The sequence below is a fragment of the Phyllostomus discolor genome, chromosome 1 (genome assembly GCF_004126475.2).
Source record: "Phyllostomus discolor isolate MPI-MPIP mPhyDis1 chromosome 1, mPhyDis1.pri.v3, whole genome shotgun sequence".
Taxonomy (NCBI): domain Eukaryota; kingdom Metazoa; phylum Chordata; class Mammalia; order Chiroptera; family Phyllostomidae; genus Phyllostomus; species Phyllostomus discolor.
This window is the reverse complement of record NC_040903.2, coordinates 68,416,792-68,443,751: the sequence shown is the minus strand read 5'-3', so window position 1 is coordinate 68,443,751 and position 26,960 is coordinate 68,416,792. Positions and strand designations below refer to the sequence as shown.

Here is a 26,960-nt window from a genome sequence, read left to right as displayed (position 1 = left end):
GTAGTGGGAGGTTGGCAATGATTCTCACCACCCCCGCACCTTCTAATAGAAGGAGACTTTGAGTTGAAATAACTTAATTGGAGCTATTGACAAAGAGAGTAGTCATTAAAAGGCAGTGTGGCTGGTTTGTGAAGCCATCAGCCCCCAGACAGAGCAGGAAAGGATTTCGTCTCCTGGTAAATCCATGAGAAAAGGAAAAGACTGCAGTACAGAGGGCACACACACAATCCTCGAGTGCATTTCAAGGCACAACCCCCAGGGGCTCTCGGTGGTCATCGGTGGCAGTAGAGAAACCCACCTGGAGATGTTGACAAGGACACATGAACGATAGGTAGCAGGTCCAACCTTCTGACTGTCCCAAAACCAGCCTTTTAGAGATGGAGGAAGTAGGGCTGGGGTAGAGCAGCTCTACCTGGGTGACATGTGTGGGCATGCCTAGGGACAGGTGGGTCCCTAGGTCCACTCAGCAAAGCCCTACAACACACTAGCCTTCCTGTGTGCTCCTACTATGCTTCATGCATCCACTCGCTGCTGTGTGAGTCTCATGAAAATCAGGCTTTAGCACATTCCAGCTGTTCCACAAATGGTTACAACTGAACCCAACCTGTTCTACACACACACACACTGCTATTTCTATAAGAAAACATTCCCCAATGCCACACTGGTGATTTACAAATAAACATCGCTGTCCCAAGTATTTTTGGTGAGTAGGTATAGGAACAAAAAGAATAAAGGAATACAGAGAGGACAAATGAGTTTTGGAATTCAATCACCAATTGGGAAGTACGTGTATTAGGTACCAGAGTAATCACTCAATACCCTGTCCTTAAGCGACTGGTTTCTGACGTGGATTTTGGGGGTAAAGAGGCAGGACTAGCCCCACCTAGTTCTCTGTGTGCAGACGTGTTTGTCATTCATGCTACTCTCCTTTTAAAACCTTTTCAAAGAGATTTCAGAATTTCTAGTTTTAAGGTTAAAGGGTAGAAAAGATATTCTATTAAATGATCTCTCAGAGCTCCTTCCTGGTCAAATCTTGGGGGCCACTAATTCAGATTCCTTGGCTATTCCTGATAGAAAGAGCATCCCATCCGCTTTTTTCGTTTATATCAGTCAATGTAAGTTGATGTCCACAGAAACCACGCAGCCTCAGAAGAGCATCCCGCAAGCTACTGAAAATACCCACGGACAGATGTGGTCCTCCTCAGCCCCAGGCTTAACTCACACTCTCTATTGAAACAGCAGGTTTGAAATTTTAAATAGCTGAATTTACTGCTCTACAACTCACTACCCACCCGTGGTGGAAAATTCCACTTGGTAGGAAATGCCTGCTATAAACCAAGTTGTACCATATTGATTTAGAGGAAGGATTCCTGGTAAAGGGAAGGACTCCAGAGATTTCAAAAAGAAAATAAAAATTTCAGAAACCTTTCACCTTGCTTTTTAAAACAATTAAATTGCCCATTTTCCTTCCTGAACGAGAGAGAGGAAAAGGCGTAATCGAGCGGGGCAGAGAGGGGAAGACCGGCTGTCTGCGGGTGGAGGGGGGCCACGGCAGCCACTCCTCAGGCTCCGAGAGAGCAGAAGAAGAAACTTCCCATTTCTGGTGCCATCAAGGTCACTGAAGAGCAGTTTCTGCTGAGAGAGGTGAGGAAATTGGGCTCTCACCCCATTACCAAGCTCACAAGCTCATGTTCAAGGCAATTTGTTCTCCCCTATGGATGTCTGAGTACCACTCCTCAGCACTTCAGAGATAACCACATCCAGGGGACAAACGACAGGGATACAATTAGGAGGGGACAGCCCAAGGTTGGGGGAGCAGCCTCCGTGGCAGAAAGGAAAACCACTGGTCTAGAGCAGTGGCATTGAGGTGGTGGTTCTCCCTGTGCACAGTCATCGAAAGGGCTGGGTCCTATCTCAGGCACCGCACCGGGAGCACAGGGTGAGGGAGGCAGACTGTGCCCTGCACTCCGTTCTGGGCACTGTGTGCAGGTGCAAGCCACAGGAGGGGTGCAGCCTTGGCTGCCTTCCAAGGACAGTGACCAGACTGTGGCAGGTGGGAGAGGTGTTACTGATTTTCAAGTTTAATTCACTCTAAATAAAGCTCTGAGAATACTAAACTTGTCTACATAAAATCCTGAAGGTATCAGGGAAAGAAGTTATTACCTCTAAGAGTCAAATGCTGCATGGAAATGCTGCAAATGGGAACAATGGGAAAGTTATGGGTTGCGGGGACATGTCACTGTGGCTGGCGGTGCTGTAAGAACACGCCTCGTGTTGTATTCTAAGAATCAAGTAACAGGTGGAAAGATGAAGAAGTAGGAGAGGTAAAAAGGATCATTTTAGCATTAAATGAGAGGTAGGGATGTGAAATGGTTGTCTGGATTTAGGTTAGCTTAAAACAACTTTAGTTGTCTGGCTTTCAGAGGTTTTAAATAGCCAGGCACATTGACTTTTCAGTGAAGGAAACCAAAATCCATACTCACTATGTGTGCGAATCTGGTCAAGTCATTTAATCTCTCTAACCTCCGTTTTGCTCTTCTGTAAAATGGGAACATTAACAGGGAACAACTTTGAGCATTGCTATGCGGCTCACAGGAAATAATAAGCGCATCTCAAGTTACAGATATAATCAGTGGTAGTGATTATGTAAGGAAGAAAAGTTGAGGAAACCACCAGAGCAAAAGCAGAACTCAGGTCTTATTATTTTCTAGAAATAAGGATGGACAGATCCTTGGTATCATTTGGTACTTTCTATTGATTCTAGCTTAACCTAATGGAAATGATTCATAAGTGGAGATGGTCACCCTTTGGATGAAAACCTTTGGAAGTCAGGGACGAGCTGGGCCCACGTGTGGTGGAAGGGCACAGCACGAGAACTTGAGCCTTAGCGTTGGAAGGAGCCTTAACCCCCCTAGACAAGCCTCCCGCCCAGCTGGCCCCTTTGTTCATTTAGGTATTAGTCCTCCTGCTCACTTAGTCACCCACCTACTTACACAGTCTGCACCCTATTCAGGCACCCATCTGGACACTGCAACCCAGGAGTTTCCTGTTCATCACTGCTGATAGAAAACACCACGAAGCAAGAACAATTTGTCCTGATATTAGAGATTCCTGTGATGGCTGAGGAGCTCGGGCTTACCACCCCGCCTTGGTGGGTCTGCATTTACTGAGGGAAGAGAGAGACTGCATTCCTGCCGCTCTCTCGCTCCTGGGACCCCGACCCCCCATCCCACCCTCTCTTACCCTCAGGCCAGGTGGCATCAAGATTACCCTCTCCACCACCGGGGTTCCCTCCCATCCTTTAAGTAGCTATAAGGACACAATGCCAAGCTCTAACCAGTCCAATAACCAGTTTTTGGCCCCAGTTAGTCTTTATTAAAGGGAGGTTAGAAAAAATTGTTCCAGAAGACTACTTATAAAAATGGGCATATTCTCATTTTTTCCCCAAGTCTTTGGAGTGTGTAAAATGCCTGCTGTCTCCCCTACCTGCTGAGACAGAGACGACCAGACAGCAAGATGAACAGCAGCAGCTCTACCTGTCTTCGCATGAGTGTCTGTCTCACAGATGGGTTACAATGTCCAGTCTGCCACGTGTCCTATGGCACCAGCAGGAAGGGGCTAGCACACAGGCAACCTGCTGGCCCACAGCCTAGTCTAAGGTTCACCTGTTTTTCTTGCTGACTGGTCTCACTTCCTCACTTCCCTGAAAAGGCCAAGGAGAAAGGCATTTGACTTGAACTTCATGTATGTCACAGGGGGCAGGAAAAGAGCCTAAGAGATGAGAGTCAGTCACAGCCAGAGGTAGACTTCTTTTAATATCACAGCTTTTCCCAAGTGGCTAATGGAAGGAGATCACAAAACTCGGGGGTTGGGGGGGGACTCGATTCAATTTCTCCTCTGCCAGACAGACTGGGCAACGTGGTATGTGGTCCTTTCAGGAAGGAGCCTGACAGAGGAGCAGACGGCCTAATGGGAGCCCTGAGCTCCCATGACGGGGCTTTAGAAATGGTGAGACTGCACACTGACACACGGCGGCACCATCGTCTCCGTTGCCTCACACCCAGCACTCACTCAGAGGACAGGACTACAGCCTGGCTCTGGGCCGGTATTTTGGAGAACTCATCACCCTTCTCCGCCTCAGCGCCCCGTGTTGAAAGGCACCTGCACCTTGCCCGGGAGTTAGGCCTCTGTGGGAAAGAACTTGAGCCACTGAGGAGCTGTGTGTGAAGAGGGGTGTGGCCCCTCATTTTCAGGAATGCCACTCCGGATGCGCATCCAGGGCGGGACACTTGGATCCCAGGCAGCCTTCCTGTCCCTAGGGAACTGCCACGGGGCGGGGGGGGGGGGGGAAGAACACAGCTCTACCCAGTCGTAGTCTGTTCAGAGAAGGTAAATAAAATTCTTAAGATCAAGGAAAATAAAATGTATGCATATATTTTAGAGAAGAATTGGGCCCCAGTGAGAACTGCATAATAGCAAGGAGGCAATGTTGAATGCGCTTCGTCAGATCTGCTTCCCGTCAATGCTAGAATTTTCAGCAGCAGTGTTGTTAAAAGAAAAAACAGATGAGTGAGGGGCTTTGCTGTGAGCACCCTAAAAAGGCATCTTTTCACCCAGCTTCAGGGCACTATAACTAGACTATTAGCAAACAAAACTACAGCTGAAATACAGGGTTGTTCCTTGCCTGTGGTTTGTGTTGAACCCAAAGTTAAGAGGAGCAGAAGTTTCTTGGGACAGCTCCATTCTTTTTCATATCCTTTTCTTAGAGTTGTAATGTTCTAAAAATGCATCGCAAAAGAAGAGCTCACTCTGATTTTCCTGGTAGCCTCTTGAGTTTTACCACAGGCACGAAAAGTCCCCACTAAAGCACCATCCCGGTTCGTGATTACCGCTCTGATCTGAGCTCGATTCCTATTCAAATGCTACCAAAGCCCACCTGTGGCTGGAGGGTGGGGCAGTGAGGTGAAGGAATGGGAAGGGAGTGGAGAAAGGGAGGGCGCCTGGTGTTTTAAATGTAGGAGAGCTGGAATTCAGCGGGATGAGCAAAGAGAATGTTCTGAATAAGACACTGTGACAACAAATACCCCTGAGACGCATCTGTGAGAGGTTTTCCCAAGACAGAGCCTCCACCGTGGCCGGCCATCGTGGCCCCGGTGGGAGGGCTGCTAGGCCTTAGAGCCTGGCCTGTCTTCTGAAATCTGATAAGAAGCTACACTTCAAAACAAAGAAGAAAGGTGGAGTCATTCCAAGGTTTTGAGGTTTAATCACTAAAAGAAAGAAAAAAGAGTAAGTTACCAAGAATACTGACTTCTCTCTTCTTCATCATAACAAAATGATACCAGTTCAGAAATTGTGAAACTCCATCCCAATGTCAATGATTTCAAGAGGAGCAGTAAGAGATTCTAGAAGGAGGATAAATGTTTTAAAAGTGTTAGGAGTGAGGTAGTGGGGCTGGACAGTGGAGTGGGCACTCCTGTAAGGCAGGACTGGGTGAACTCTACCACGCCGTGATAGTGCGCTCTCATCCCCACCCCTGCTCACGGTGTCGAGGGTAATGAAAGGAGAGGGCTCTACCGGTCCCCCCACTTAGGGAGCCCTGTCCTCTCTAACCAATGGGGTCTGGTAGCACCTGCCGTGGTGAAATGCTCCTGGCTGGCTATCACTGAGCAGCTGCTGAGAGAGAAGGAAAGAAAATTCTTATCTGAGTCCTCTGCCCACTTGTTTGTGCCCTTATGCCAATTTATCAGTTACATAAAATCCTGTTTCAATGCTAACAGCCTGAGAGAATGAGAACAATGATGTAATGCTTATAGCCGGGTACTAAAAAATGATACTGAAGTGAACAAATAAAAATCAAGCTCTGTCAGGGAAAACGGCCACACAGAAGAGTGAGGATCAAAGGGTTGGGAACAGGAATCATGAAAAACAGTGACATAAACGGCCTTGACTTAGGTTGTTGAAGAGGACAGACATGGGGAATGTCAGTCAATTTAATCCAATGGTTCTTGTCTGTTCTGAGTACAGATGGGATAATGACAAGCAATATCCTTGACACAGGGATACTTATATACTTAAAGGAAACTAAGTCACACAGCTATAGAAACACCTAATGATAGAAGCAGGAAAGACTGTGGAGGTCAGTTAGTCCAGCCCACGTTTTTTACATATGAGAAGCCAAGAACCCAAGAGTTTAGATGAAAGTCCCAGGCCTCCCTCCTATTACCCAGTGGCAGAAATACTTGCATTCAAGTCCCACTGCTATGAATGCCACCAACTGCAGGCTGGGTGGCTTTGAGAATGGAGTTCCTTTTACCAACACTGTGCTACCTGGAACCACTGGTTTCCAAGCTTTCACCATAACCTCAGGTCCCATGGCAAGCTCTAAAATGCAACGAGCCCACGAATTAAGAGCATTCCCCTAACTGTACAAAAAAAAAAAAAAAGGCTGAGTATATTGACCTCCTGTTCTCCATTTCTGTTAATCTGTTTAAACTATTTAGACAAGTTAAGCCCGAGCTAGACCAAGGACTCCTGTGACGTCTGTGCAGGCTAGAAGGACTCCTTCTCCATGGTTTTAGGAGCATAACGATTAGCCACCATCTGCAGAACTGTGACACAGTTCTGCTTATGAACACAAAGGACCAGATAGAAGTCTTCTTCCTATTTCTGAGTAACATTCAATAATGAAACTGCGGCTGCTGGTGTGCGTGATAATGAAACATGGCAAAGGGATGGATCATCACTCAAGGAGGCTCAATGAAAAAAGGAAGTCCCAGGTAACTCAGACACATCACAGAGCAGTGAAGGCCTCTACCAGCCCAGCCTTCTTGCCCTTTCCCGGGGGCAGCTGCATTCCCGAACCTCCTCACTAGTGGGAGCGCACATGCTTGCCTTCCTGGGGCGAGGCACTCTGCCATTCACTCTATAAGCAAAGGCTGAAGTTCTTTCAAAATAGTTTCATTTTCTTTCTGAAGTCAGGAGAACTAGACCCACAGAATCTGAGAAATCACACCAGTGTGCAAACAGCATATCAAGAAATAAAACAACAGGCTTTCCTCTATTAAGTAGCACTGTCATCTTTAGTCCTCATCAATTACATGACTGAAATGGGTGCTTTCTGGGACCTACTGTTTCTATTCAGTGATTCAGGAGATGATCCTGTTCGGATGTTTTAATTGATGTTTGCAGAGCAGGTCACATAAATAATTTTCCTAACCTTCTTAGCTCTGACTCTCTCTCTTATTGGTGACGCCAAGGGGAATGTTCTACCCAACTCAATTAAATGGATCAAAATCGAGGTCAATACCAAACTGACGGTCACCATGTTATCCCGACCAGCTGACTGCCACCACATGGCCTCATCAGTTCTCCTAAATTACCTCTGAGTATGTATGCACACCCTCTCTCCAAGCCAAATGAGTCTGCTCATTTCTCCCGGGCCACATAAGATTCAGTTCATGACTCTGGGCTATTGTTCTCCTGCTTGCATGCATCTGTTAACTCTCCTCGGCTTCCTCTGATTTATAGCCTTCCTTCAGATGCCGCCTCCTCCACGGGTTTTCCGTGGTTGTTCCAGCCCTTGCTGTTCTATCGCAGCTGTATTTATGATGTTGCTTCTGAAATACGCCAGTGACTTGATACTGGACACATGCTCATGTGGATCTGTGTTGCCCGCCTGCCATACTCCCCTGGAAGAGACCTCTGCACAGCCTGAGGTAGGGACGCAACCCAGATGGATGGAGAGATGCCGTCTCCTGTTATCAGTGATGTGAAAATCTTCAAGGGCCATGGCACCTTGTAAAGGGCATGTAACATCTGGGCAGCTGCTACAAGTAAAGGGTGAAGTTCAAGTGCTCGGATTCCTTTGCCTTCTTCAATGGTACCACATGCATTGGGATATTTGGGATAAACAGCCCCTTTTTCATTATTTCTTCATTATTAGGGAGCTCATTTAAATCGAAGTGATAATCTTGATGTTGGTAGAATTATTCAGCCGAATAGTTATTTAGGTAATAACAACAATAGAACAACAGTGTTCATAAATTGAAACCAACGCTTCTACCCAGAAGGAGTCTCAACTAATGCTAAAAGCAGCCAGCAGCCGTCTGCTCCTGCTTGGGCTAGTGGGACGGTGCGCCTTCTGAATCAGACTGGGAGAGCAGCACCCTCTCCGTCCTCTCTCACACAGGGCAGAGAGGGTGGGGCTCTATCCTGTTCAAATGGGAAACTGCCCAGCAGGAGTGAGGCCATGGATTCTTTGTCCAAGACTCCAGTGTCCCGACCTTGCAGCCAGTGCTGGCGGCAGGTGGAGTTGGCTGTGTCTGTCCTTGGGGTTGAGAGCATGCTGGGGTCTTCTTACAGAGACCTGTTTCACCCTCTTCCTGGCATTACTCTGACAGCCAGGCCCTCAAAGACTTAATTAATTGTAGTTAAGCCATAATTCAAGGTCCCCCAAACCAACGGTCAATACTCACTCAGTCTTCATCTTGACCTAGGAGCAACAACTGACTCATGGTATTGTACTTTCTCCAACTTGAAGCACTTCCAGACCCCAGGTTGTCTTCTTACTTCACATACTGCTGACTCCCTGGACCCCTGAGACCCCGTGACTCAGCCCGGAGGCCTTTCCTCTCCTCCACCCCCACCCACTCAGCTGGTGATTTTATCCAGGTTCATGGCTTTGAAATGCATCCAGAGACTATTGGCTGCCATCAATAGCCCATCTCATTGCTCATGGATTCCATATTTTTGAATCTGCCTACTCACTGAAATTTATCTGTAGCTCCCAAATCCACACTCATGATGCTTCTGAGGTTCCCTGTGGACAGGAGAGGAGTGGCCGAAACCCTGCGTCGCCCATGGTGCACACTCTCAGGTGAGGTCAGACACGGCAACACCCCGCCCTCTCCTTGCGGCTCCCATAGTGTGAGCAAGTGTTGTCTTCACGGTCTAGTTAGCAGCACGTTTTTCACATTGTTGTGTGTTTTGTTGATTTCACGCTTTAAAAAGGCCCCAAGTATAGTGCTAAAGTGCCGTCTGGGCTCCCTAAGCACAGGAAGGCGGGAATGTGCCTTATGGAGAAAATACACCTGTTCGCCAAGTTTTGTTTGGGCATGAGACTCAGTGCTGATGGTCACGAGCTCCATGTTAATGAACTGATGGCATAATTAAATAAGGTGTCGCTGGACAGCAACACACATAAAGCAAGGTAACGTGTGGATCATTTACAGAAAGTGCCGTGCTCGGAGGCCGTCAGGAACCTAACCCTGCCTTTCCCCCAGGGGCTCGGTGGTCAGTGTGCACAGTGGCTGCACAGGACACGGCTACCATGTGTGGCCAGAACAGAGTGCATCGTTCCAGAACAGGTTTCTCTCCAGAACTCCAGACTCATATTCCAGCTGCCTCTTTGACCTTTCAAACCTCACAAATCAGAACCCAACCCCCTGACAACATTTCTGCAACTCGCTCCTCCCACAGGTATCTCAGTGAAAGGTGACTGTGCCATTCCGGGTGCCCACACCCAAAATCCTTGGGATTACCCTGGATTTCTCTTTTTTTTTTAACATATATTTTTAAGATTTTTATTTATTTATTTTTAGAGAGGGAAGGGAGGGAGAGAGAGAGAGAGAGAGAGAAAGAGAGAGAGAAACATCAATGTGCGGTTGCTGGGGGTCATGGCCTGCAACCGGGCATGTAGCCTGACTGGGAATCGAACCTGCGACACTTTGTTTCACAGCCCGTGCTCAATCCACTGAGCTACGCCAGCCAGGGCTTTGGATTTCTCTTTCAAGTTTTCCGAAAATCTTGCTGACACTGCCTTCAGATTATGTCTGGAATCTGACAGCTTCTCACCACTTCCACTCTGCCAGCCTGTCCCTTAGAGGGATCCCAGCACAAGTCAGCTCATGGCATGCCTTACCTGAGAACCCTCTGATGGCTTCCTGCCACCCTGAGTGAAAGCGACACTTTTGACAACGAACTGTAGGCCTGGTCCGCACACGCCCTGCCCCTCACCTCTCTGACTCCACCTGCCTCACGCCCCTCTCTGCTCACCCCATCCTGTCTCAGGGCCTGTGCACCATCCTCGGAGTGTGTGTCCCCCAAACAGCAGTGCAGCCAGCTCCCTCATGCTGTCAAGTCCTGATCGCATCACCATGTCCCTCGTGAGGGCGGCCCCCATCACCGCATTAAAAACTACTGCCACCTACGCACAGCCGCACTCTGGAATCTCTTGCCTGCTTTACTTTTTCCAGAGCGCTCATCAGCACCTAGGGTACTAATTAACATACATAGTTGTTTCTCTTCATCGGTCTCCCTCCCACTCAGATGCAAGCACCACGAGGGTGGAGACTTTTACCTGTTTGTTTTCCTTCTACTGATGTGCCCCCTGTGCCTAGAACAGGTGGGCACTAAATGAATAATTCTTGAATGGGTGGATAACCTGGCACTCACCGTACGTTATTCAATGTAGCTGTTTTCCCTCTGTTTCCCACAGTAATACTGTGAGCATTTTGAGGTCAGAGACTCCACCTTACTCATATTTGTATTCCTGACATGAAACCACTGTGTACGGCACATAATAGGAATTCAGTCAGTGCAGGCTGAACAAATAGAAGGGGAGGAGAGAAGGAAAAAAATTGCTAACTTTCTGAACCTTGGGGCTTTTATTCAATTAACAAGCAGATGTGCAATCATGTATAAGACAAAGTGCCTGCTCTAGAAAACCCACAGAGAGGTGGAGAAGAGACACAAATAAATATGGACACTGAGACGATGAAATCAGAGCCACAACGAGAAAAGGGTCAGGAAAAGAAGTAGGATGATAAAGGAGAGGATGGATGTTGGAAGAGCACCCAAAAGCAGGTAACATGTAAGCAGGGCTTTGAAGGCTGAATAGGAGTTTTCCGTGTAGCCTGCAAGGGAGGAAACACAGCTGACTGCCCGAGGTGTGACCACACAGACGCCAAATCCCAACATGGTCCCTTCCTTGTCCTAAAAGGTCTTCCCGGAGTCTCAGGGCTTGAACGTGAAGAAACAGAACAGCTATATTCCAACAATCCCCTCTTCCCTCTCCACACTCACAGTAAACTTGATGTCTGATGAGAGAATACCGGATGGCTCCGCTTGCCTCCATTTAGGGTAGTGAGGACAAGGGCCACATCTAAACACTGTTCCCAGTTCCCAGACCCATCAGTGTCTCACATCTAAACAGAACCAGACCAAATGAAGGCAGGCACTTAGAAACCCGGAGAAACTGCCAGTCTGTGGGCTCTGCCAAGATGCAAAGAAGCAAAAATCAATTTGGAAAGTGCTAGAGCTTTCCAACATCAGAGCCAAATATGAGAATAGGGTGATGCATATGTAAATATGAGCATTCTTTGTCAGAACATTAAGTTACAGCTCCAGAGCCGACTTCCCAAAAGGGGACACTGGGCAGCCACCACACCTTCCGCAGCCTCTCGGCCCCGAGTGGCCTGGGCACCCTGGCCAGGGCCCCGGACACCATGACCTCATACACCTTCCCATTTTCTGATGCCTGTGGTTGGAACAGGCTTTCTCCCTCCCCATCTTTTAAGAGAAAAGAGAAGAAGCTTGTCTATTCGTTTTTATTTGCTGTTTGCCTGACAGCTTGGACTCAACTGGAGAAGTCCCACACACACATCACACAGGCTCACATTTCTGTCCACTGCCCCCCACCTCCCACCCCGGGCACACATGTGCCCTGACACAGGTGATGCAGCCACAATTTTAAGTGTCCCCAACGGGGCCAAGACTAAGCCTAAGCATCATTTTAGTCTCCTAGAGCAGAGGTGGCTCACCATGCCATTATTTCCATCACAGCCTGTGCTGGCCTCTTAAACAGGATCAGAACCACCTCTTCTTCTCTGTCCCGTGCGTACACACAAGCCAGGCAACAACCCTCACCTGAGACAGTCAAGGGCTGAGCAGCACAGGGCACACCTTCTCGCCCCTTGCTGCGTTTCTACCATCTTTATCTCTTCCTTCTGAACCTCCTCGTCTCACATTATTCCCTCAGCCTGCTCTTTTCTCCTCTCCTTGGAGTTCCTTTAAAAGTGCAGCAGTTGTGACATAACAGTCATTGCTATGCAAACACTTGTAAGGCGGTGCTGTGGAGTCTCCCACAATGCTCTGGGGCCCCAGGCCCATTTAGTGTGAGACCTGCTTTCCTCCCCCTTCCCGGGAAGGTGGCGTGGTTCTACCCAAAGACAAACAGGACTGACACTGGCCATGTATCATTCCCTCCTCTCTTCCAGGGCAGGCTTCCTGTCCTTGCTAAGAAAGACCATCATGATTTGCATGACGAAAATTCAGCCCTAACCTCTGTTTTCTAAAAGTCTCTTCCAACCTCAGTTTTGACCCTGTTCTCAGACATTCCTAGCCTGTACCCGCTCCCTGGGCTTTCCCCCACTTATGCTTCTGCAGCAGCTGACGCTTCTGCCTGGAACATCCCGTCCCCTAAATTTCCATGGCTGGCTGCCTCAGTCTCCTCCCCGTCCCCCTAGCCCAGTCCCACCCCTCTGAGCCCTTGTTACTCCATCACATGCCCCCATTTTCTTTTACTTGCCAAACTCATCATGACCTGAAACGACCCTGTTCATTTATTTGTTTCTTTGCCGAATGTCTGTTGCTCCAATTTAAATGCAAACTCCGTGAGGGCAGGCACCCTGTCTGTCCTATTCACCGCCGTCGCCCAGGGCTTCGAACAGCATCTGGGAGGTGCACTGCTGGCTCTTTTGTATACATGTGCTGCACGAATGCATATATGCATGTAAATGCAAGTCTCAAAACCTTCACAGAGTTCCCGTGGCCGTTTTCCAGGTCCCAGGAGACAGAAGGTGAATCTCGGGATCCACGTGTTCAGATCTGTCAGTAGCCTTCGTGGCATTCTCTGTGTTTAGTACAAAAAAACCTGGGCTTCTGATTCTATGGAATACTTTCATTCTTGGCTTCTCCCACACAGATCAAGGCTGGCTAATTCAAGAAAGTGACTCCATTAAGGTTTGAGCCAGAGTCCTCCTATCAACATTTTCTTTCCAGCTGCTTCTATCTCAGCACTTGAAATGCTTTATTTGTGTCTGCACCTTATTGTCATCTCAGTGTCTCACTGTAAATCATCTGAAAACATGTATACGTGCAATGTTTCTGGTATCAGAACCTGGGAATTCATCCAAGTCAACTCCTGGCGTCCAGTCAGGCCCGCGCCCGAATGAAACAGCAGTTCTACCTGACTCTTACAAGGTTTCAAGGGGAATCAATCCCTTGCCTTGTAGTTCGTTCCTGTGTCTCTCACTCTTTTTATTCTTCCTTCAAGGGAAATGGAGGCAGCTGTGACCACGTGCCAGCCTTCCATGCCTAAAAGACTGAAGAGGGGGACCCGCAGGGACACACGCACTGCCCTTACCCACGTAGCCGGGGGTCCCGCAGGCCGTGGACATCACGTCCCCTTTGCCCTCCATTTTTGACAGTCCGAAGTCACTGATCATTATTTTGGACTCCTCATCTTGACTGTAATACAGCAGATTTTCAGGCTAAAAGAAATAAAAAATGACAAACTGTGTTTAGAGCTGGTTAACGGTGGCGGACTTACCAAAGCACCAGATCTACTCACTACTCAAGAACAGACTTGACCCTTAGACACAGCGCACGCAGCACGAAAAGCCGTCTTCAATACAGCGCTGCAGAGGGCCCCGGGCAGCGGAGGGCGCTTACTGCTCCTCCATAAATGTTAGTCCCCGTCCCCGCGTTTGGACTTTCCCTGCTTCAGAACCCTGTTTGGAGGTAACCCAGTGTACACAATAATAGAAAAGGAGCCACTTTAAAATGGAGCTGGGAGGGGCCGTCCCAGAGGAGCGACTTAGCCTCAAACCTCGGAATGTTACCAAAAGGGCTGGGCCTAGAGCAATGTTGTTTCCAAAGAACCGTTTGCAAAGAGGGCACTAAAGCAGTTATTATGACTACTGGACTGAAAATTAAACACACTGTTTGGAATTAACATCACTATGTCATGTCACTCACACCAACAGTGACGCCCTCCTTCCATAGACCTACTGGTTCCCCTCCCCTTCTCACAGACACCCCCAGCCTTTGTCCCCTAATCAGAACCATATTGGGCTCCTGCTTGAATGAATGACAGCTGCATATTTTGTTGGTCTCTATATACACACTTGTTGCCTCCCATTTTGAAAGGCCTTTTTATTTTTAAATTTACACTAGAAAGCTGATGCCTCTGACTTATGGATTCATTTCCTGGGTTAGGGGAAAGGAGAGACAGAAATAAAATTACTTTTGCAGGTGCTACTTTGTTCTTTTATCAGACCCTTCATCAGCAACCTCTCTCTAACAACCCGAGGGTCTCTCCCAGCCCTTAGCAACACCCGGTTCTCTAGTTCTGGCAGATGAGCCAGCTGACACCTGCTCCTTCTGCTCCTTGGGAAGCAGAGGGATGTCATTGGGGAATGAATGGGAGCTGGAAGATCAGCACGTTCTAGCCACGAGTCCTGAAGTACCCTGAGCTTCCACCAGCTGTGCTATAAAACATGAGTTGTGACGGCTCCTCGTTTGCTTCCCTGGACAGGACAGGGCAGAGCTCAGCTGTACCACCCCTGTCACCCAGCCCAGGTCAGAGCATAGTCCTGTCCCCAGGAGAGCTCTGCACAGCAGTGCCCCTGCCTAGGAGGGGCAAAGGGGCTGGGTGCAGGAATCAGGGGGAGGCAGTGAAGCCTCATCTGCACAGTGCTTTATGTAAAATCAGGGAATCTTGTGGCTCCTGGCAAAGAATACAGGCAGGACTTAGGGAGACCGAGGGAGCTGTCACAGCCTCAGAGCTCTCCCTGTACTACCAGGCTGGGAACCTGAACACAGGGCACTCATGTTTTCCCTTTTTTGGGGGGGTCTATTTTTGAGGAGTTGCTCAATGACTGATGTTGTCACTGAGGGAGATAATGGGAAGGACTGACACCTCTGCTGTCTTCCAGTTGCACCAGGAAAACTCTGAAGATGAACCGAGTGAAAAGTAATCATGCCGCTCACGTTTACTAAACCTTAAGGGAAATGTGACAAAAGAATCTGAATTGGGGACCTCATCTGCCCATACCATTGTATGTCTGGCTCTCCTCCCCATCCGGGCAGTGAGTGGCTTGTGGTGAATCTTTGGTCCCTAAGTATTACATTTCAGGAACTATTCTTAGGCAGAGCGACTTCTCAGCCTGGTTGTGTAGCGGAACCAGCTGTGAGGGAGCTAAATGGCTGAAGAGTCTGCTCTTCAGTGGATTTGAGGGTGGACTCAGGCCTCTGGATTTTAGAACTCCAGGGGGGTGGGGGCATGGGGAGGGGATTCTGAAGTGCAGCCACTGCTGTGGAGAAATGTTGAGGACTGACCAAGACTCTTCTTCTTTTGACCAAACCTTGGTCAGGCTCCTCTGAGCCCTCTTCTTGACCAGACTGCGGCGTTGGCCTGTGTCCCTCCTGTCCTCGCTGGGCCTGCACAGCCCAGTCTCTGCAGGAATCATGCTGAGTCAGCTTAGAGCGAATCCCTCACTCTTGGTGTCTGGTCAAGTTCTTCATCCCTCACCTTCAATGTTGTTAAAAAAAAAAATTCAGCCCTGGCTGGTGTGGCTCAGTGGATTGAGCGCAGGCCTGAGAACCAAAGAGCTGCTGGTTCAATTCCCAGTCAGGGCACATGTCTGGGTTGCAGTAGGGGGCGCACGAGAGGCAACCACACATTGATGTTTCTCTTCCTCTCTTTCTCCCCGGCTCCCCCTCTCTAAAAATAAAAATAAATAAATAAACTTTAAAAAATAAAAAATATTTTAACTTAAGAAAAATTCAGACACTTTTTAATGATGCTCAGGAAGACTTTACTCAAGGGGGAATCCTGCAGTGGGGGCTGCGGTAGAGGAAAGAGACTTGCCTGAACTCTGAATAAGGACAAGAAGAGACTTACAGCCAAGGAACAGGGTAGGGAGTCAGTGGACAAAAAATGACTAAGAGGGAACATCAGGGATGAGGGGATTCTGGCTACGCTCATTTGACAGGAGCTTTGCTGGAGGCGGGCCAGGGTGGTTAGGTATGGAGGGTGGGTAACAAGGAATCTGATCAGATATCAAGGGTGGGGATTGTTGCTAAGTCACTAGGGTTCTTCCTATGACTGAACTAAGTGGGCAGGGCCAATGGACTCAGGAGGAGACCAAGGTTGGGTCCTAGTCAAAGAGAAGGCTCCAGGGTACCCAACTCAAGTTTGGTCAAAATCTCCTTTGTCTGATTTTGCCTAAGTGTTTGCCTGCTTTTAGCAAGAATACCCCTATCCTTGATGCCTCCTCTTAGTAACTTTCCATCCATGACCGTTCACTCTGGGCTATGAGGATCCCGGCTCCCTTGCTGAATTAGGAGTTCAGTGGGATTCTTTTCCCTGTTGTGACACTGTAATACTTTCTTGCAAACAGTCTACTTTTTAAAAATCCTCACCCAAGGATATGTTCTTTGATTTTGGGAGGGTTGAAGAGAGAGAGAATTAATGTGAGAGAGAAACATTGATTGGCATTGATTGGTTGCCTCCTGTCTGCACCCTGACCAGGGATTGAACCTGCAGACTTTTGGTGCCCAGGACGATGTTCCAACCAACTGAGCCCCGGGTGGGCTGGGGCTCTTGCAGCAGTCTTGAATAAAGTCTTCCTCACCACTTAACAAGGGTCAGAATGATTTTTTCTTTATTCTTTGCCCCAAATAATAACACATGAAAAGATGGCATTTAACAGTCACTGTGAAATTAATTCTGTGGATGAAGCAAGACATCAGAAGAAAATCAACGTACACTTCCAATGAGATTTGAAAGAAGTAAAATGGGCCGATCAGTAACTGAAATAAGAATAATGCTTAGCAAATGGGGGGAATGAGGTACCGTATTTTTTGGACTATAAGACACTCCCCCCCCAATTTAGGAGGAATAATGGTTGTTGATGCTGCTGTTGAGTTCTGTTTACATTTATATCGGTGAAATGTTATGTTACTTATGTTATTAAATATTTACCACATTTTGTTTTGCTTCCAAACTTTTTTTCCTATTTTCCTCCTCTAAAACCTAGGTGCGTCTTATGGTTCAAAAAATACGGTAATCAAAAAATACATGTGGTTTGTGTTTCCTCTGAATGTTCAGGGGTCACCCTTTGGTGAGCAGTAAGGGTCCATCATGGGTGCAGAGAGTTTTCTTTTTTCAAGCTCCTAATTTATAATCTTTCTTGTCCCAGCACCTTCTGCAGCTGCACAGTCAGTGTTCAAGAGCTTGCTGAAGGGCCCGGATCCCTTCTTACACATTCCTCCTACAGAAGAGTCATCTGGGTCTCTAAAGCATTCTTTTGAAGCATAATTATCCCTAAGGAGGATTCAATGGACTGCTCATTCACAGTTAAGATCAATACCTTTAATTGGCTCAAGACTAGTAAAGACAGCAAGGCTTTTTGTGGGGAAGGGGGTTACAGGGAAGAAAGTGGGTGAGGGAACAGGCTCAGGGATAATCTGGATGGAGCCCCGGTGGGCAGGAGGAGGGCAGTGGGAGGGGTAGGGGTAGGGGGAGATCTCATAATTCTGCCTGGGGTCCTTGGAGACTCAGGACCCACCTGAAAAATGAGCTTACTGTATTTTATGGCACCTTTGCAGGACAATTGGTGGCCAATACCTGAATTAGAAGGTCAATCCCAACCCTTTAATATTCACATGACAATGTTTTAAAAGATCTGAACCAACAATTCCTGTAAAGTTAATGTTATATATTATCACTCATCCTCCTAATCTAACATGATGATTCTCAACTGGGACGATAGCGCCCCCCAGGGGACAGACAGGTGGCGATGCCTGGAGGCATTTTCAATTGTCACGACTCCAGAAGTGGCACTGGAATGCACTGGGCGGAGGCCAAGGGTGTTGCTAAACACCCTGCAGTGCACAGCACAGTCCCGCCACAAGGAACAGTCCAGTCCACACTAGCACGTGTTGCTAGTGTGGGGCTGGGACTCCCTACTCTAATCTGAGGAGGAGTGGTGGACATTTCCTGGCTCAGTCCCTTGTTTTGAAAAAAGAACAACTGACTGTATCTGGTTGCTTCCTGGGTCAGGAAGACCCAACAATACCTTTCTGGAGGAAGAGGGATGGATATTTGAGTGTGAGGATGGTCAGTACCCCAGGATCATGCCTTGGTTTTAAATTAACCTGATCATCTTCTCCATTGCTCTGGCCTAGATAATATAGTTTCTTTTAATTTTTTCAGATGTTTACGAACATTTAACATCAATTTCCTTCACATAGACCAACCTCCTTTGTGCTTTGAAAAGAGATCACTAAAATGGCAATGCTTTTTCCCCACAATCATAAGCCTGGTGGGTGACTGTAAAGCTCCACAGGCTGGAGGCTGCAAGCATTTCTCCAAAAGTGTTACGTGGGAGTGAAAAATAATATCTCCCATGCAGCCACTCTGCCTTTCTACGGGGGAAGTAAACATTGCCGCTCTGGGAAATGCCACCTATGCTTGGAAATTATTTCTAACAGGCACAGACAACCAGCCCACCACACCTCATCTCTGTAGTCGCCACACTAACTTGCCCAGAGACGGCTGCCCGCTGTGTGCTGGAAGCACAGCACAGGTGATGGGGGGGGCCTAAGACAGCAGAGGAGGCGCTGCTGACTGGCATAGAAGTGCCAGCTAGGTCATCCTCTCTCTTGAGCCCTTCCCTCGCCCTCTGAAGGGTCTCAGGTCATAAAAATTAGCTAATTGTGCTCACAGCCCATGTCACCTGTCAAGAAAACTCTAAAGGGTGAAGCATAAGGACTTAATCAACATTCGCAAATACCCTCATCCAGCAGTTTTTCAAGAGTGGTCCTTCTCAAGCCAACATCAGCCTCACCTGTAATCCCCCTTATAAGTGCAAGTCCTCAGGCCACACAGCAGACCTGCAGAATCAGAACTTAGGGGGTGGGGCCAGCAATCTGTTTTCCCAAGCCCTCCAGAGGATTCCGGTGTAGACTAGCATTTGGGAGCCACTGCCCTCGTCAGTGGGAAGTGGTCACATGGAGAGAGAAAACTTCTTAGTGAGTCCTTATGAAAGGAAAGCTGGCCCTGACTGGTGTAGCTCAGTGGATTGAGCTTGGGCTGTAAATCAAAGGGTCGCTGGTTCGATTCCCAGTCTAGGGCACATGCCTGGGTTGCAGGCCAGGTCCCCAGTGGGGACCACATGAGAGGCAACCACACACTGATGTTTCTCTCCCTCTCTTTCTCCCCGCTTTCCTCTGTCTCTATAAAATAAATAAAATCTTAAAAAAAAAAAAAAAGAAAGGAAAGCTGTACCATTTTATGCCTTGACTCCTGGTACCAGAAAATGGGAGAGGCCAAAACTCTCTTTCCATTCACCTTTAGAATTTATTCTTTCATTTGGTTTAGAGCTCCATAGTCATGTATATGGCTCCAATACAGCATGATCCCCATGTTTATGATAAGAATGGTAGGCAGGCATGCTGGGGTGGAACTTCTACCTTGACTGATACAGTGAGCTCTAGGGGTTGGACCTGGGGCTGCTGTAGAATGAAGCCACAGTACAGCCTTGGGTCACCAATGCTAATTGTACTGCTCCTCACACTGATATGTTCAATATCCACCCTTTGGAATCAACATAGACCTGAGGAGAGATACATTTCCAAGGTGCCCAAATATGGCCCAGACTCTTCAATGCTATTGAGTGAAGGGCAAGGATGCCAAGTCCTCACAAAGAAAAGATAAGTAAGGAATCACAGGACACTGTAGAAGTCTGTAACTGTCGTTCATTTGAGCTATCTTTCCTGATAACCTTCCATTGCCTTTCTCTTTCACCTCCTGCACCCTACCCTTTCTCTCCTTTTTTTTTCATACAGCCTGGTTTGCTGAAACACAGCTGGTATAAGGAGAAGACCAAAGAACCATAATGGAAAAAGGGTTTTTGTAGTCTCAAAAAAAATTGCCTTTTATATAGGCTTGAATCAATATATAACTTACTTCTTGGTGGCCCTTTGGCTGCATAATGATTATAAAATCTCCCAGACAACAGCCAGCCCCATTAATTTTCATCTTCTTTCAAGCTACTGCAGAGTCCCAAAGGCCCAGACGACTAACAGTACACAAATGCCCAGCATTCATTCCACCCATGTCTACATCAAGGCAATTCCATCCCACCTCTGGAGCCAGTCCTCTGTGACAGGTGCATTATGGGTTGGGGAGCAGCTGGAGGATGCTGCTGAGTGACAGCCTCACCTTGAGGTCCCTGTGCACAATGCCCATTCTATGGAGATAGTAGACAGCATCCAAGACTTGGCGGATCAGAGTGCTGGCATCTTTCTCTGTGTAAAATCCCTTCTCCACTATCCGATCAAACAGCTCTCCACCAGATACACTGTTAAAAAAAAAAGAAGAAGAAGAAGAACAAATTAGAAGTTTGAGAGGAGCTGTTGAATTGTTTAGGGAAAACCATCAATAGGGGCTTGCAATGTGATAAAAGACCAAAGTTTTATTTCAAAAATCAATCCATTTTCAGAGTTAGATTTTGCCCCACCTATTCCCCAGAAGCTCTACTAGGGAAGTGTTTCTATGTCATGGTGGTACAAGTGTCTGGGGTAAAACAAAGGAACTAAAAATAAGCCTGGACCCAGAGACTAGCCAGGCTTGACCAGTGTCTTCTGGCCTCTGCCTCCTTGCTTCTGTGACAGCGTAAAGTCAGCATCATCAGATGTAGGGACATGATGCCGGCTAAGACGTCTCCTCTGCACAAGAGAGCATCCTAAAAGGCCTAGGGTGGGGAGTGCTGTGGGCACAGCACTGAGCAGCCAGCAGGATGTCTGGGGGTTTGCCTGAGTTAAGCTCCTAAAATGCCGGATGTGTGAGCATTCCTTGAGTCTTTAAACCTCCGTCTTTTTATCTGTGAAACGAGGGGGTTAGTGTATTTTGCTGTGTACTTTGCTATGTATTATGCACACCCATGTTTTTGACCCAAACTTTCAGAAAATATCTTTCATTTTAATTTTTTAATCCAATTTTTATTCATTTACATTTAGATACTTGTTTTTTTTCAATTATAAAGGAATTTTAGCATTTATTTCTGAACATACTATGGTACAAGAAATTTATGTAACAAACAATTACAAAACACAAGAACAGACACAAGGTATTTCAGGCACTACCCGTGTATGATGAGCATCTTATTTTCCCCTCAAAAACGTGGGCAAAAAGTACACATTATACATGGCAAAATATGGTAATCTAGTCAATGATTTCCCACAGAGGTTAGAGGGATGTTCTTGGAGGCATCCGAACCTGAAAGCTACATGCAATTTAAAAAAATAAAGGGGATTTTCGGTCAAGATGGAGGCATAGGTAGACACATTTGCCTCCACGCCCAACCACAGGAAGAATCACAACTAACCTCAAAACAAGAAACACCCAGAACTGCCAGAAAATAGAACTGTAAGGAATTCCAACAACTAAAAAAGCCACATTCATCCAGATGGGTAGTGGGGGCAGAGACGGGGAGCCAGGGAGAGAGGATGCAGTGTGGGGAGGAGAGGCAGCGGTGGTGGAACAGGAGTTCCCACATTCATGTGTGGTGGCTAAATGGGGCGGGGGCGGGGGGGATGCCTTGGGGGTGAGCAATCCCAGCCCTAGGCCAGACTGTGCAGCCCAGGTTTCCAGCTCCAGGAAGATAGCCTCACAGCTTCTGGCTGTAACAACCAGTGGGGGTTGGGGCCACAGAAGAAATTGCTGGTTTCTCAGGACAGTCTGTTTAAAGTGCCTAGAACATACACAAACCTACCCATCCTGGGAATCATCACCAGGGTAGCAACAAGAGGGGCACCTCTTGCATACAGGAAGTGGGTAAAGTGACTGGAAATGTCGTGAGTGCCAGGCAAGCTTCCAGAGGCCAGGCAGCAGCACTGTTCCCTCTCTGACCCCTCCTCCCACATGGTACCACAAAGCAATGAAGTGGGTTGCCCTGCCCTGGTGAATACCTAAGGCTCTTTCCCTTACAACTTAACTGGTGCAGTAAAAGAGATAGTCAAAGCAGCTCTAACAAACACAGGGAGGCTGCCAACTTGGGAAGACAAAGAAATATGTTCCAAGTAAAAGAACGGAACCAAATCCCAGAAAAGGAACTAAGCAAAAGAGAGATAGTCAACTTATCAGATGCAGCATTCAACACACTGGTGATAAGGATGCTCAGAGAACTAGCTGAGTACTGCAAAACCACAAGGGAAGGAATGAAGGCTACACTAAGTAAAACAAAGACAAATCTGCAGGGAACCAACAGCAAAGGGAAGGAAGCCAGGATTCAGATCAATGATTTGGAACATAAGGAAGAAATAGACATTTTACTAGAACAGAGTGAAGAAACAAGAATAAAAAAAAACAAAAAAAAAACAAAAAAAACAAAAACAAGGAGCCCAGGCTGGTGTGGCTCAGTGGATTGAGCAGAGGCCTGCAAACCAAAAGGTCGCTGGTTCAATTCTCAGTCAGGGCACGTGCCTGGGTTGCCAGCCAGGCTCCCAGTAGGGGGTGCATGAGAGGCAACCACACATTGATGTTTCTCTCCCTCTCTTTCTCCCTCCCTTCCCCTCTGTCTATAAAAATAAATAAAATATTTAAAAACAAAAAAAATGAGGAGAGTAGAAGACAACTCTGGGACATCTACAAAAGTGCCACATCTGACTCATAGGGGTGCCAGAAAGACAGGGGGAAGAGCAAGAAATTGAAAACTTATTTGAAAAAACAATAAAGAAAACTTTCCTAATTTGGCAAAGGAAACAGACATATAAGTCCAGGAAGCACAGAGTCCCAAACAAGTTGGACCCAAAGAAGACCACACCAAAATACATCATAATTAAAATGCCAACGGTTAAAGATAAACAGAGAATCTTCAAAGCAGCAAGAGAAAACAAGTTCGTTACCTACAGGGTAATTCCCATAAGACTGTTAGTTGATTTCTCGAAAGAAACTTTGCAGGCAAGGAGGGACTGGCAAGAAGTATTCAAAGTGATGAAAGGCAAGGATCTACAACCTAGATTACTCTATCCAGCAAAGCTTTCATTTAGAATGGAAGGGCAGATAAAGTGATTCCCAGATGAAGTAAAGTTAAAGGGATTCACCATCACCAAACCATTATTACATGAAATGTTAAAGGGGCTTATTTAAGATAAAAAGAAGACCAAAATTATAAACATTAAAATGACAACAAACTCACAACTATCAACAATTAAATCTAAAAAACAAAAACAAAAATAAATTAAGCAAACAGCTAGAACAGGAACACAATCATAGACATGGAGATCACAAGGAGGGTTATCAGCTGGAAGGAAGAAGGGGAAGAATGGGGGAAAAGGTACAGGGAATAAGAAGCATAAATGGTAGGTACAAAATAGACAGGGGGAGGTTAAGAATAGTATGGGAAATGGAGAAGCCAAAGAACTTGCATGTACAACCCATGGACATGAACTAAGGGGGTGGGAGGAGTGTTGTAGGGAAGGGTGGTATTGAGTGGAGGGAGGCAAAGGGGGAAAAACTAGGATAACTGTAATAGCACAATCAATAAAATACACTTAAAAAAAGAAACATAGAAACCACCACTGTATTACATTGCATTGTTTGTGTTTTGGTGGCAATGTTTAATTTTAATTTGTTTTGAATTTCCAATTTCATTAATTTTTTTGTCATAAGTATCAAAAAGAGGCATGGACAAAGACCTTTTTGGAAAAGGTCAGAAAGTCTGGTGAACAGTCTCCATAGGCCCTTTCATTTCGATATTTGGTACTCCTCTGAGTTTAACAGAGTAACAGAACTGTACAATTCCGAGTAGACACAAGTGAACTAGCACGGTAGGTTTCCAAGTCTTAGAATATACTTCTCCAAGAAAACAGTGCTTCTTCCAAATAATTAAGCCGCTGTGGAAATTAGCTTCAAGGGATATATTAATGCTATTTTTTTCTACAAAAAAGAAACAAATTTTCCAAAAACAAAATGAAAAAGAGATTTAGTAAAATATTAAAAACATAAAACAGTTTCATAAACTTTCACAGCCTTAACTGAGTAAAAGGTGTGCTCTGGCAGTAACACCCACACGTTCACAAACACACAGGCTATGATTCGTTTTCTGCAAGTCATGGCAATTAGCACACAATAACTAAACGTGATCATTTCTTTTCATAGAGCCGATAAAGAAAACACAGTCGCCACTGTGAAAGACCTATGTGTTGCTACGTGTCATTCCAAGCAATACTGCACTTGGATAATGTCTTGTTTCCAAAGCAAACTGAGCAATCTAGATGACAAAGGGAAGATGCTTAGGAGAAATAAAAAGCAACTCAAAGAGTGAAAAGAAATTGGAACAACTGGACAGAGACCACGTTTTGATGACCACATTTTGATGATCCCTCTTTAGGTAAACCAAATCCCAAAGCTTCCCCTCTCAGCAACTGACACCAAGTTCTCACCAGTCTTCTTTTTTTTTAGAAGCTTCTTCCAATGAGTTTCAATGTCTGAGGCTGCAGGGCTGGAGGAAGCAGGACAGGAGATGTACTGCTGTCAGCAGCAGGGTGACCAGATATGTTCGCTTCACTCAATCACTTATTTGGCCTTTCATTCAACATTTATAGGGGCCTGTTTTTTGCCAGCTACTGTGCACAGTTGATGTTGATCAGGCGGCATTAGCTATGAAGGAGGAAACTCTGAATCGCGGCCCTCCTCATTCTGTACCATCAGCCCACCTTCCAATAATGAATGCCCTGGCCTGCTAGCATTCCAGGGCTTCCTTACCACCAGCCTGCCTGCTTCTCACACCTGTGCTCTGGAGGCTGCTGGAGGACCTCAGGGAAGAGTGCTCACACTTTCCCCATCCCCAACCCCTAGCCTTAGTACTACTCCATGCCCCACACCCCCAGATCCTCCCCCTCCCTCAAAACTGATCTTACCTGCATCCCATTCTCTCAAAGTCCCCTCTTCTGCTATGTGATATATAAGATGTTAACAGATTCTATTGAATAATAATAACATTTCCCCTGCAGTAGGGCAGCGATGTAGTTAAGAATTAAAGCTTCAGAGCTGAAGTGTAAGATACTGTTGTAGCACGTATTGTCACAGAGTCCCAATTGTCTGCACATTTGGTATTTCCCTTATTAACTTCAAATTGTGTATGGTCTTCATTTTTCTGAACACTGCTCAGAAAGAATTTGGTTTCCTTAGAAACCAAGGCACAGGGGAAATGTTTAAAAACTTGCCAATTAAAAAAATGTGATAATACTAATAAAAATACCTTATTTTGCAAATTACTATATGCTTTTGAAAATCTCCTTAAGCCTACATATCCAAGATCTGAATGTTTAAATCCCTCTACATTCATAAGTTAAAGCCCTAACTCCAAAAATGGTGGTATTCGGAGGTGGGGGCCTTTGGGAGGTGATTAGGTTTAGAAGTCACCAGAGCGGGGCTCCCAGGATGGGGTCAGTAAGTGACCTTATAAGAAGAGGAAGAGAGGCCAGTGCTCTCTCTCTACTCTGTGAAGACTCCATGAGAAGGTGGTTGTCCACAAGCCTGGAAGGGCCTTTCACAGGAACTGAATCTGCCAGCACTTTGACCTTGGGCTTCCCAGACTCCAGAACTGTGAGAAATCCACTTCCATTGTTTAACGCACCCAGTCTCTGATATTATGTTATGGCAGCCTCAGCTAACTAGGCAACCATTCATTTCAAAACCACTTGTGAACAACCAGAATCCCAGAATCACTAATGAGGAAGTAAATTTAGAACTGAGGCGAGGGCCACGTCTCCTTTTCAGGCTTGGAGACCATGGCTAGGTTGGTTGGTTGGCTGCTGATCTGACAGTTTGCTCGCTAGTCAATATCCTCCTATTGCAAGCCTCCTATTCGCATAGAGTTCTCCAGTTCAAAAAGCAATCTATCAGTTCAGTGCAATTCCTATCAATTTTCCAATGATGTATTTCACAGAACTAGAACAAATGTCTCAAAAATTTATATGGGACTACCAAAAGCCCCACATAGCAACAGTGATCCTGAGAAAGAACAAAGTTGGAGGATCACACTACCTAATATCAGACTGCACTATACGGCCATAGTAATCAAAATAGCATGGTGCCGGCATAAAAAAACAGCACACAGATCAATGGAACATGGTAGAGAGCCCAAAAATAAACCCACACCTTTATAGTCAATTAACGTTTGGTAGAGGAAGCAAGCACATACAATGGGCTAAAGATAGTTTATTCAATAAATGATGCTGGGAAATTTGGACAGATGCATGCAAAAAATGAAACTAGACCAGCTTCTTACAGCACACACAAGAGAAAATTCAAAATGTATCAAAGACTTAAATGTTAGACCTGAAAGCACAAAAATCCTAGAAGAAAACATAAGCAGCAAAATCTTGGACATTGCATATAGCAATTTGTTATCAGATGTATCTTCCCAGGCAAGGGAAACAAAAGAAAAAATAAACAAATATGAGTATATCAAACTAAAAAGTTTTTGCACAGCAAAGGAAAACATCAACAAAATAAAAAGACAACCACAGAATGGGAAAATATATTTGCCCATACATCTGATAAGAGGTTAATACCCAAAATTTATAAAGTACTTACAAAACTCGGGAACCAAAGTGTCCCAGGTTCGATTCCCAGCCAGGGTACATTCTTGGGTTGCAAGCCATAACCCCCAGCAACCGCACATTGATTTCTCTCTCTCTCTCTCCCCCCCCTTCTCTAAAAATAAATAAATAAAATCTTAAAAAAAAGAAACAAGGGAACCAAAGTGTCCCAGGTTCGATTCCCAGCCAGGGTACATTCTTGGGTTGCAAGCCATAACCCCCAGCAACCGCACATTGATGTCTCTCTCTCTCTCTCCCCCCCTTCTCTAAAAATAAATAAATAA

General features: G+C 46.3%; 1 protein-coding gene across 1 annotated transcript in view; it reads right to left on the bottom strand.

The window, feature by feature from the left end:
- CAMK1D (calcium/calmodulin dependent protein kinase ID) overlaps positions 1–26,960 on the bottom strand; it is a 399,721-nt gene that overhangs the window by 39,804 nt on the left and 332,957 nt on the right. Inside the window, exons 4-5 of the mRNA XM_028506742.2 lie at positions 20,291–20,429; positions 13,424–13,550 (exon numbers count right to left, since the gene is read on the bottom strand). Coding sequence (XP_028362543.1) covers positions 13,424–13,550; positions 20,291–20,429 — 266 coding nt within the window. The remainder of the gene's footprint in view (positions 1–13,423; positions 13,551–20,290; positions 20,430–26,960) is intronic.